Source organism: Zootoca vivipara, chromosome Z (genome assembly GCF_963506605.1).
Source record: "Zootoca vivipara chromosome Z, rZooViv1.1, whole genome shotgun sequence".
NCBI classification, from domain to species: Eukaryota; Metazoa; Chordata; class Lepidosauria; order Squamata; family Lacertidae; genus Zootoca; species Zootoca vivipara.
This window is the reverse complement of record NC_083294.1, coordinates 11,946,273-11,958,502: the sequence shown is the minus strand read 5'-3', so window position 1 is coordinate 11,958,502 and position 12,230 is coordinate 11,946,273. Positions and strand designations below refer to the sequence as shown.

Sequence of the window (12,230 nt, the reverse complement as noted above, 5' to 3'; positions counted from 1 at the left end):
CATAATGCTCTCTCTCTCTCTTTATATACATATATATGGGACGTGCCCTTTAAAAGGCGGAAGGGAGGTTCTCATCGCGTGCTCAGCCGTGCCCATTCGCCGGACGGAGGAGAGAGAGAATTCCCGCGAGTGCGATGTGCGTCATCGGCCGCCGCCGCCGGACACGTGACGCGGCGTCGCGGCTGCGCTCGGTCGCGCCGGGCGGCCCTCGGGCTGCTATCAATGACGCGTCACCGCGGCTCGCGCGCTGATTGGCGGGTCGCGGCTTCAGGTTGGAGGGGGAGGGGGGAGGAGTTGGTGGCGGCGGCAGAGGAGAGCGGCAGCATCAGCGGCGGCGGCGGCGGTGCGCGCTGCCCCGCCCCCCGCTCCCCATCCTCTTGCCCAAGGCGTGCGCGAGGCGGCGGCGCGTGGCATCGGGGTGTTCCTCCCGCCTGTGCCTCTTCCTCCCCTCCTCCTCCTCCTCCCTCTTCCCCCCTTCCCCCCTCCTTTCCGATCCCTGCCAGGCCAAGGCCATGACCGACTTCAAGCTGGGCATCGTGCGGCTCGGCCGGGTGGCCGGCAAGGTGCGCGTGGGGTCCCGTGGGGCGTCGCGGAGTGGGATAAATAGGATTTGCGCGTCTGTATGTGGTGTGCGTGTGTTTCCGTGCCCGCGCGTGTTCTGTGTTGGGAGATCCGCGCCCCTTCCTCTATCACATAACCGCCCCCTCGCGCGTCTGACCTGCTCCGTTACGTCACACAGGACCCCTCTGTGACGCCACTGGGTTCATGGGGTTCCATGATCCCTTTATTATTATTATTTTTAAAGATAGAAGGATGCGGGAGGCTGGTTTTAGTTTAGAGGTCCCTTTTCTCTTTTTTACTCCCCTTTGCATCTCTTCCTGTAGAGGGGCAGTGAGCTGTTCTGTGGAGCACTTCCCGCTGGTGGACCTCAAATGGGGAGGTTTTTTTCTTTTTTTATCCTTATTTAGGCTATAAAGGGGCCCATAGCTCACTGCTAGAGCACACGGAGGTGGCACCTGCAGTTTCAAAGGGTTACATAGCAAGTGATCTGAGAGGCTCCTTTCTGCTTTGGAGTGTGCCTACTGGTTAGAATAGGTGATACTGGTGGATTTATAGTCTTACTTGATCCTAAGTCAGACCTCACCTGGAGTACTGTGTCCAGTTCTGGGCACCACAGTTCAAGAAGGATACTGACAAGCTGGAACGCACCCAAAATGGTCAAAGGCCTGGAAACAATGCCTTATGAGGAACGGCTTAGGGAGCTGGGTATGTTTAGCTTGGAGAAGAGAAGGTTACGGGGTGATATGATAGCCATGTTCAAATATATAAAAGGATGTCATATAGAGGAGGGTGAAAGGTTGTTTTCTGCTGCTTCAGAGAAGTGGACACGGAGCAATGGATTCAAACTACAAGAAAGAAGATTCCACCTAAACATTAGGAAGAACTTCCTGACAGTAAGAGCTGTTCGACAGTGGAATTTGCTGCCAAGAAGTGTGGTGGAATCTCCTTCTTTGGAGGTCTTTAAGCAGAGGCTTGACAGCTATATGTCAAGAATGGTTTGATGGTGTTTCCTGCTTGGCAGGGGGTTGGACTGGATGGCCCTTGTGGTCTCTTCCAACTCTATGATTCTATTATTCTAAGTAACTTCCTGTTTTCGTGTGCAGATTTGATACATATTTCTTGATACTTATTTGCTGTAACTTGCTTTTGTTGTGCTTTTCTGTTTTTGTTTTTTGGAATAATCAACATGGACCACAAAGGATATGTACCAATAATTGGTGCAATGCTTGCTTTACAGGTTGTTTGAGTTAAGTTTTGTATGTTAATCTGTTATAGCAAAAGCTGAAGCACAAAGCTGCCTTTTAAAGGCTAACTGATTTGTGTGGTATAATCTATATTGTGCCAGAGCTACCCCTCTCAGTTGCAGATTTTGGTCTCTGAGCAAGAACTTACCTTTTACAGTTCTTTCTTCCTCTCCTATCCTACTTCCAAAGGCAAGAGAAAGGCAATACACCCCTTTCTGGCATTTGGACTTTCCAGAAGGCTTGTGGACACAATGGTAGGTAGAGAACCAAGAATGCTCAAGGCTAACCCTGGAGCAGCTTTCCTCTGGTTTAGACAAGTTTAGAAGTATGCCCGGTCAGATGAATGAGTTATTTAAGGTGTAAAACTTCTCTTTTCAGTGTAAGATGTGCTTAAAATGTTGTGCTGAAATGAATGAAGAGTGGTTTGCTATGTATTGGAAAAGTATCTGCAATATAAAGTATTTAATTACCCTTCCCTTTTGATTCTAGACAAAGTACACACTGATTGACGAGCAAGACATTCCACTTGTGGAGAGTTACTCTTTTGAGGTAAGAACCTTATTTCCACATTCCAAGTGTTGAACTCAAATTCCCATCAGGTCCAGTCAGCATATCCAATGGTCAAAGAGCATTGGGAGGACCACATGTCAGCTATTATTCCTCTTGATCAGGGATGGGGAACCTGTGGCTCTCCATATGAACCCTGACCTGACATGGCCAGTAATTAGGGTAGATCAAAACAGGCAGGTTGACTGTCTAAGGAACCTGCTTTAATCAAACTCATGAAAGTCGGTGGTCTCATATAATGACTATCTGAATAAGTTGGCAGAGAGAGAAGAGGAGGCATTTCCCCTTGAAACAGCATGTGGGTCATAAAAGGACTCAGCCCGATCCAGACATCGGGGTTTGGGCAAGGACTTGTATGAAAAGTACCAAGATCTCCAAAGACTCAAACTGTTCTCTGAAGTAGGATAATTAGGCAAGTTGTCCTTCCCTTGTAGAATCAGGAGTTGCTTTACTTTAGAATGAATTTTCTTTTATATAGGCTTCATGTATTTTTAGATTGGAGTTTGGGGAGCTTAATAGAAAATGTATTGCTCTTGGAAAGGGGGCAGATTTGAAATACACTGACATCACACTTTTACCCATTCATTTACCTGATATCAACAGGTTCTGTACAGGCTTTTGAGGTGTCTGGGGGAAAATTAGAGACTCATCATGGTTTATATATATGCTCAGGCTTGCTGAAAAAGAAGGCTATTATATAGAGTGTCTGTTAATTCACCACAGAGTGACTCAAGCACAGAAGTTGGGTTTCTGAGGCAGAGCATGCATCTCATCTGACATTTCCCATGTCCATTATTGACCCACTTTCTTTCGTCTGATATAGACCTGGCTGATTTTGAACTTTAGAGGCTCTACTCAGAGTACTTCTGCCTTCAGATGTTAGGAGAGTGTTGACTGAGAACAGAGTTCCTCCTCTGGTGGCACCCTTTTTCTGAAACATTTCCCCTAGTCATAATTTGCATAGCACCACCATTTAATATCTTTTATGTGACAAGAGAAAACTTTTATTAACCCAAGTATTTAATATTTTGCCATTTCTTTGTTTATTAACATTTCTGTTACTTGGGTTGCAGTTTTCTATTTTAATGACCATTACATTTCTGTCCATTAATAGTTTTACTTACATTTTACTGTGTTTTGTATTATGAAGCTGCTATGATGATTAGACGAGCATAGAAATATTTTAAACAAAATGCATGAATAGATGTGTTCTCTGTCTTTGGCCAGGCTCGAATGGAGGTCGACGCAGATGGAAATGGTGCTAGAATATTTGCCTTTGCGTTTGACAAAAACCGAGGAAGAGGGTTCGGACGCCTGCTGCATGAGTTACTGTGGTAGGTATCATTGTGCAGGGGATAATATAGCTGCAGGTTTCCAGACTGCTGAGGCATGTGTATGTACCATATTTCCCCTTTTGTTAAGGCACTGTTTTATAACTATTTGCATGGTGGCTTATTTTCAGGGGGTGTCTTATTTTTTTTAAGTGCCGGTACAGCTGGGTCCCACTGGTTCAGGAAAATCGGCGCTCTCTTCCGCGCGCTGCTGGGCGCTTTGTCGGCGCTGCCAGTTTTGAGCGCCTGCAGGGGTGGTGGGGTGGTGGCAGTGCTTTAAACCCCTAACCCTGTAGAAAGCAACGGAAGTTATGGATCGTAACAAACCTTACGAGGTGCAGATCTTAAAAAAAAACCCTGGCAGCACCCTTGAAGCATAGCCTCCCAAAGCCAGGGGAGAAGAGGTCCGTTTAGGCAAAGGAAAGGATCGGGGGTGATGCTGCGCCTGGGACCCACAGAACTACTTTTAAAATCCCGACCTGGGGGGGGGGGGAATCAAATAGTGAAGCCCCACAGCCCCGTAGCAACAGAAGGCACGTTCCGAAGCGCCCAAGCTGTTCAGTTCCATAAAAACCCCAGGAATGGCAAAATCAACAATAATTGGGAGGGGGGGCGCTCTATCCAAAGAGTTAAGAAGGAATGGGAAAGTGTAGAGTTATATATGGAAAAATATGGAAAGGAAAGTTAGTTAAAGATAAAAAATAAATAATTAATACTCGCAAGGGATAAAATATCATCATAAAGGGTAACAATATTGAAAATAAAATAGTCAACACAACAGAAAAGGCCAGTATATGACTAAATGAGATTGCACAGGGGTGAGGGAAGTGGGGAGAGAGGGAGGGGGTAAGGAATGGAAGGAGGCAATGATTGGAGGGGGAAATTGGAGAAGGGTATAGGGGGATGAATTAAGGTAAATTAAGACTGAGAAATTGAGTAGAATATTATATGTAATAACTAATAAGTAAGATGCAAGTAAGATGTAATACAGGATGTAAGTGTGGTTTGTATATTTTATTTGTGTGTGTGAAATAACTGTAAATAAAAATTCAAAAAAAAACCAAACAAACCCAGGAATCGGCAAAGGGAAGGTAGGGGAATGTAAATTGGGGAGGGAGGGGATTGGCCACTGCAAATATCCGACAAGAGAAAGCGCATGGTTTTTGTTTTTTAAAGATGCAGAGGAAGCCCAACTTCCAGGAGACTGCGATCTACTCGCAGACTTATAAACTGGAGGTGATCTACCCCTGTTTTATTGGGGTTCAGGTCAAAGTCGTTTTTAGAGAGAGGAAATGTCCCACTTTTGAGGTTAAAGTAAAAGTTCCTGACCTTTTTTTATAATGAGGAAATGCTGCTAAAACTCCGTTCTTCGTTCCACGAAGGGGAGAGGGGGTGGGGCCGGGTGAGCAAAGACAAAAGAAATGGAAAAGGAGCCAGCGATCAACTGCAGCCTCCTGGGGATCAACCAGCCTCACATGTGACACAACGACTGCTAAATTAAAAAGCAAAAACCCCTCGCCATGCCCCCAAGTGCGTGTTAGGGGAAATGATGAACGACTGCCTAATGCTGCCAGGCGTTTATTAATGCAGCCGCCGCGAGAGGCAGGGGCTGCAGCCGAGTGTTGCTTCGCACACAAACAGGGTGGAAAGCGCTAATAACCCAGAGAATCCCTCTGAAAAACGCGAAGCGGCAACAGCAATTGCACGCACGCTGTCCCAAGCCGGCTTATTTAATGACTACGTCTTAAAATAGGGGAAACACCGTATAGTCTTTGGAGATGGGCACTATAATGGCAACTCTCACATGTCAGGGTAAGCCATAAGCCGTGGTTTGCTGAGCATGAGCAGATAGTGTATGTCTTACCTCTCCCCATTCATGGTGGGAAGAAACAAACCACAATCCCTGGCTTAGCATTGTGTCCAAATCAGGGGTTGTGGTTTGATTTTCTCCTGACAACCCAGTGTGTGTAGCCAATGTTTGTTTTTAGCTTTCTGATTGTGATTTGTTGGAGGTGAAACAAACCATAATCCCTACTTGGGACACATTTTCTAAGCCCAAGGGATCATGGTTTGTTTTCTTCTAGTATGAGCAGAGGGGAGACAAATACATTCACAGTAAACCATTAGCTAAGGTTTACTGTGATGTACAAACTGAGCCATTATGTAAAAGGAAGGTGGAATGTGTTGTGTGTTGAAGTATCTTCTCCCCCTCCCTTTTTCTCTCTATAATTTGAACATACAAAACTGCCATATATTTAGAAGGACGTTGATCCATCTAGCTCTCTGCTGTCTATGCTGAATGACAGCAGCAGCAGCAGCAGCTTTCCTGGGTTTCAGGCAGGGGACATTCCTGGTCCTACTTGGAAATCCTGGAGATTGAACGTGGGACCTTCTGCATGCAAAATGCACCAACCCATCCAAGTGCCACAGGGCTACCCACAACTTGAAGGCAGGGTTCCTACATCCAGAGACTCTACTGCTGAGCTATGATCCTTGCCCTTTAACAGCTTGAGTGACTTAAAAGAAAGAAGAATTTGCCTGCTACCTAGAAGATGCCAGGCGTATTTCTAAGGCATTCACCACCCAGTTTATCTCTTAATTGCAGGGATGCCTGCAGAAGATCATCATAATCAGATCTTAAGAACTGGATAGGGGTGTGTGTGTGTCCTTTATGCCTTGGGTCCTAAGCTGTGTAAGGTTTTAAATTTTCAGACCCAGCACCTTGAAATCAAAGTAAACTTGTTAAGCTCTTTTGCATCCATTGAGATGTGTTGTCTCCAATGACCTGCCCTGGTTAAAACCCTGCTAGCAGTTGTTTGTGCCTGTTGGAGTTTCCATACTGCCTTCAAGAGCAGTCCATGATGTATTATAGGAGTCCAAGCAACTAGAAGCATCTGAATGCTTCCTTTCGGGAATTGCAGGTGGCTCGTCTTCTCTTTCAGGGAGAGGCATCGAGGGGGCATTGCCCCTGGCTTTCAAGTTGTGCATTTGAATGCAGTGACAGTGGACAATCGTCTAGACAACCTGCGATTGGTTCCATGGGGATGGAGGCCCAAAGCCGAAGAAATCTCTAGTAAACAAAGGTAAACTCTCCATAACAGTGTCACAGGCAAGAGCAGGCACCCCAAACTTGGCCCTCCAGATGTTTTGGGACTACAATTCCTATCATCTCTGACCACTGGTGTCCTGTTAGCTAGGGATGATGGGAGACAGTCCCACCAGAGGTCAAAGAGAACAACAATTACCAGACCTTTAGAAGGCATCTTAAGGTAGCCCTGTTTAGGGAAGCTTTTAATGTTTGATGGATTTCTGTATTTTGGTGTTTTGTTGGAAGCCACCCAGAGTGGCTGGGGGAACCCGGCCAGATGGGCGGGGTATAAATAAATTATTATTATTATTATTATTATTTATTTATTTATTATTTAAAACATCTGGAGGGCCGAGTTTGGGGATGCCTGGGCAAGAGGGACAAAAGGGGCTGGAAGTCAACTAACCCTAGAACTTTTTTTTTGCATAGCCCCTTGATGATTTTTTATGTGTGTTTCTTTGCATCTGAAGAAACTGTGGTGCTATGTTCTCTGTGGCCTGGCCCTAGAGGGGAGGATATGTCTCCCACCCTAGGTTTTTTATTCCACTCACACAGCAACTCACTCAAGAGTTCCCTTGAATGAGGAATCAGTTGTTAAACTACTCTGGTAATTGTATGTCTGCTAGTGAGAACAGGGGCCTTATAACAACTTTCAGCACCCTTAACTAGCTATAATTTTCATAATTCTTTAGGGGAAGACATAACTGTTTAAGGCTGTATCAGAGTACTTTAAAGGTATGTTGTGATTGTGGCTACTGTCAACTCTGCTTTGAGAGGGGTGGAGTTTTAACATGTTGCAACGGTGCAGCATAAGCTTGCTGTGGAAATATTTAATTTGCTGTTTTTTTCTTGAAGGGAACAAAGCTTATACTGGCTGGCGATCCAGCAGCTTCCCACAGACCCCATAGAGGAACAGTTTCCGGTGCTGAATGTGACACGCTATTATAACGCTAATGGGGATGTTGTGGAAGAAGAGGAGAGTTCGTGCACATACTATGAATGTCACTACCCTCCCTGCACAGTGATTGAGAAACAGGTGCGTTCAAAACCAGAAGCAAGTCATGGATAAGACCGTCCCTGTTCTAGGCTGGCTGCTGCAAGTTCACCCTCTTCAGTGTGGTTGCTTCTTTTTAAAAAACCAAAAAGTCCTTAGGCACAGCTAGTGTGATCTTTGTACCCCCTGCAAGGAATTTCTCTGCACCGTTTTTAGCCTAAATAGTTATCCTGGCCAGCGGCTTCCAAGCTTCAGACATGTCTCTCTCTCAGTGGTGTTCTGTGAAGTACAACTGACTTTGTGCTACCATTCTATTTGGATAACCCTTCATCCTACCTCTCGGTGTGGAAAAGTCAGTGTTGCCCATAGGCCCAACCCCCCTTTTCCTAGCCCACTTTTTATTAGGACGGGGGTCATGGGGAAACAAGATCAGAATGAACAGCTCTGGTTTTAAACCTCACTGAAGTAACTTTGTTATATAGAAGGATGGATAGAAGTCACCCAAAAAGATAACCTGTACAAAGGGAACCTGTTCCTCTGAAGATAGTTTTGGATGCTTTTGTGGAGGAAAATATGTAAATAGGTCTGTGGATATAGAAGGGTCTCCAACTCAGCAGGAGAGCATCGGTTTAGAATCCCAGGTTCAGTCTCTTGCTACAGCTGCGAAAGACCCCTGCTCAAAACTTTGGAGCACTGCTTCTGTGCAGCATAGGCAGTACGCTGAACTGGGCCATACTGGTCTGATTTGGTGTAAGGTAGTGTTTTATGTTCCGAAGCCATAGTTATAAACCCAGGGGTGGGGAACTGCAGATCGAAACTCCCTCAGCCCCAGCCAGCCTGGCCAATGCAGGAGGTGGGGGTGGCAGGCAGCAAAGCTTCCTATCCTTGTTGTAGAGCATGGAGGAAAGAAATTGAGAGTGCAGTCCTGTACATGTTTACTCAGCCCCATTGAATTCAGAATGTGAAAGATTGCCCAGTGAATCTTGGGTGGGGGTGGAGCAAAAGAAGAAGATACTCATAATGAGTCCTTCAGTTTCATAAACAAGAGATATGCACCAGTGGGGGCTGGAGAATTACCCACAATGAAAATCAAGGCAGCATTTTGTAGGGTTCCCAGGCTGTTCTACCCAGATACAGGCCTGCTTTAGTTCCTACAAAGATTGCCCTGGGACTGGCCACCTTAGGACCCTTTTGGTTGGCTTGCTTTTGGGAGGGGTGGTTTTCTTTCTCTAGGGGCCCTGAAAAGGGATACTGATTTTTGTCCCGTACTCCTCTCTCCAGTTACGTGAATTTAACATCTGTGGGCGGTGCCAGGTCGCACGGTACTGCGGCTCGCAGTGCCAGCAGAAAGACTGGCCGGCCCACAAGAAGCACTGTCGGGAGAAGAAGCGAGTCTTCCAGCAAGAGCTTGGACCAGAACGATGACCAGCTGGCTGAGGCCTTAGCCCCACAGGGCACCTTCCCAGAAGGTTAAGGAGGAAGTGCCCACTTTGCACGGACTGCTCACTTGAAGCCAGAGGCACTGACAAAAAGGAGAGAGAGAGGAGAGAGATTTTTTTATATATATAAAAAGACAAACCAATCCCTGTGATGCTTGAGGAAAGGGACTGACTCTTCCCTTCCAGTGTTAAAAAAAGAAAACGTCTGAAGCAAAAAAGACTACTGGGGAAGCTCTCCTGCTTGGAAGCTTTCTTTTATTTATATGTTAATATGTTTGTAAAGTTGTGTACAGAGGTTTTTTTGTTTTTGTTTTTGTTAGAAGTTCTCTTGCATAGGACTCATTTACTGTAATGTTCAAGTGAGAACACATTGTTGGTTGAAATAACTGTCCAGTAGCAAAAAGAGAAACAAAAAAAGGCTTTTCCTCCCCCTGTGGCTAGGAGAAGGCCTGGGGAGCTAGCTCAGAACATCAGCAGTTAAATCTGAACAACTCTGCATGGAAAGTTGTGTTTTCAAGTAAAGGATTGGAATGGATTGGCTGCCTTTTTTGCTCTTTTAAAAACTTGAGCAGCTGTGGATGATTGTCCAGCACCATCAACCGCATGTTGCTGGTCTGTTCCCCGCCCCCATGAGTGACACTTTCCTCTGAAGATTGCAAAAGCCACTGAGTTGCTTAGCTGCTTCCCATCACTGTTCTTCCCCATCTGTTTGTAGAGACAACCATGCCCCCCTGCATCCTGGTTGTCATAGTTCCTAATGATATTTCCACCACTCCACAAGGAACCATGGGCAGTAAGGTGAAGGTGCAAGCAGGCTTCCATGAGCAGAGGTTCAGGATTGGTGACCGATGACCCTGTTTCTCATTGAAAGGCATACAATCATGGGAAAGTCTATTTTGGCATGTCACTCTTGAATTTAGGCCGGTACAGCATTATTGTTAGTCCTCCCCTGCCCTTTTGTCCTGCTGTAATCTTTTAAGATGAACAGGGAATAGTTTCTTATTGCAGCATCTATATGCCAAACCATGACACTCTGCCGTACTCTTGCAGACCTATTTGGTCATCTCTCATCTGTTCCCCCACCCCCACCCTGAGTTTAGGGATAGGGAATCTGCCCTTCCAGCTTCAATCAGCATAGTTGGGGATGATGGAAGTTGTAGCCCAACAACATTTGGAAGGCAACAGATTCCTCATTCCTGCCTCTGGAGACCTAAACCTTTTAAAAGTAGTGTAAGACTTTTTTTTAAAGGCAAACTTGCTTTGAGTAGTTTAAGTAGGTAGAATAATAAGCTGTGTATTCTCTGAGACAGGCCAGTGGTCCAATGAAGGGGTGCCACTACATTTGTATTTTAAAGTTGCAAAAACTAAGTGACACTGCATGTATGTATGAGTGGAACTCCATGAGACACTTGACTTAAAACCAGGTGTCTGTGTGACAGGTTCTATTTATTCCCATACCAATATATGGCTCAGAATTGGAGATGGGTGGAAGAATGTAATGGTTTGCACCATCAGCAGCAAGTGGAAATAGACCTGATATTTGACCCTTAGTGCAAGGTGGACTTGATTTCTTGTGTGCAAACATAAGAAAATGCAAATCATCCATGCAAATCATGGGGAGAGCATGGTTCCTGTTGAGACTACCTCCACCCAGCCACAGTGAGCCCATGTGTTGCTGTTTGCTATCTGGATCTAAGGCAGGTAAGTCCAGGTAGCCGAGTTTCTAAGTCCAGAGGAGGAACCTATCCTTTTCATCTATCTATAGTGTAGGGATCGGTAACTGAAAAGCCCATCACCAATTCAGTCTCCATGAACAGTACCTTGTGGCTCTCCTAGCAGCAACCTGGATGTTAGACATGTGGATGGACTGACAACTAGGAGGGCTTTTGGCAGTTCACTCTGGGCTGGGGTGGTGGCATAAACATGTGACCCACCAATAAAAGTGGTTGCTGGGCAGGCCTGTACTGCAACCTTAGCAGAGTGGTTTATAGGCAGCTTTCCATGATACATCTAGCTGTTTTGGACTAGAGCCTAAATCAACTGAGCCCTGCCTGCTGGGGCTGATGGGTGTTGTAGTCCAAAGCAGCTGGAGGGCACGAGGTTAAAAGCATAGGAAGAGACTGCTGGATCAGGTCAGTGACCCATCTACTCCAGCATCCTGTTCTCACAGTGGCCAACCTGATGCAAGCAGGACTTAAATACAAAAGCACTCTGCCCACCTTTGGTTTCCACCAGCTGGTATTCAGAAGCCTTCCTGCCTTTGACAATAGGCAGAGCATAGAGGCATTGTGGCTAGTAGCCATCAATAGCCGCCTCCGTGAATTTGTCTCTAATCCTTTTTTTACACATTTAATTGGTGGCCATCACTGCCTTCTGTGGAAGCAATGCTGTGGAATGTTAGTTTAGGCACTCCTGACAGTGGCCAATATTTCTCTGCCCTGAAGCGTCCCCAATTTGAGCCTGTTTTTCCAGACTTATCAGTCAAAGGAAATAATTGCTTCTTGGGTATACAGTGCTTGAATCTGGCCAGTTATTTCTGTGTTTTGCCTGTGGCTATACTGAACAAGGGAAATGTGTCGCTTTTCTCTCCTACCCTTTACCAAAGGGATATTTGAGTGGCTAACAGGAAGAGCAGGATAAGCAGAGAAAAGAATAGCTGCAGCTAACAAAACTCAAAATACGTACAATAGAGTTCTGAAGTCTAGACCTTTTTGTTTTCAGTGCATCCACCCATACAACTGTATTTAGTATGTAAACATCATTGTCTCTTCCATCTCGTTTTAAAATTGTTCCACATAGGCTTTGTGCCTTCCCGGCAGGTGCCTTCATATCTACACTTCCAAGCAGCAGTAGTTTGCTCCACCTCATATGTACATACAGTAAGTCAATCTTTATTGATTGACCAACCTATAGTGGTTTGTTGAATTTTGTGTTAAAGAGACTGAAAGGAGGCCTGTATTAAGGGTGTGGCATTTTTTGCATTTGTGAACTGGTGTATTTAATGCA

General features: G+C 45.5%; 1 protein-coding gene across 3 annotated transcripts; it reads left to right on the top strand.

Annotated features, from left to right (window-relative positions):
- Positions 1 to 286: 286 nt before the first annotated feature.
- ZMYND19 (zinc finger MYND-type containing 19) lies at positions 287 to 9,759 on the top strand. Of its 3 annotated transcripts, none has more exons than XM_060270120.1 (6): positions 287 to 563; positions 2,295 to 2,354; positions 3,600 to 3,706; positions 6,646 to 6,786; positions 7,647 to 7,827; positions 9,067 to 9,759. In XM_060270120.1, the coding sequence occupies exons 1-6, from the start codon at positions 513 to 515 to the stop codon at positions 9,208 to 9,210; spliced, it is 684 nt and encodes a 227-aa protein (XP_060126103.1). In that variant the 5' UTR covers positions 287 to 512; the 3' UTR covers positions 9,211 to 9,759. The 3 variants fall into 3 exon arrangements, with proteins under 3 accessions (XP_060126103.1, XP_060126102.1, XP_060126104.1); XM_060270119.1 differs by having other exon boundaries at positions 6,625 to 6,786; XM_060270121.1 differs by lacking the exon at positions 287 to 563 and adding an exon at positions 574 to 2,059 and having other exon boundaries at positions 6,625 to 6,786.
- Positions 9,760 to 12,230: the final 2,471 nt, after the last annotated feature.

Excerpts from the sequence above, each read along its gene's own strand:
- ZMYND19 (XM_060270119.1), top strand. The coding sequence starts at position 513 with ATGACCGACTTCAAGCTGGGCATCGTGCGGCTCGGCCGGGTGGCCGGC. Across the intron at positions 2,355-3,599 it reads TGGAGAGTTACTCTTTTGAG|GCTCGAATGGAGGTCGACGC; the intron begins GTAAGAACCTTA and ends GTCTTTGGCCAG. Across the intron at positions 7,828-9,066 it reads GCACAGTGATTGAGAAACAG|TTACGTGAATTTAACATCTG; the intron begins GTGCGTTCAAAA and ends TCCTCTCTCCAG.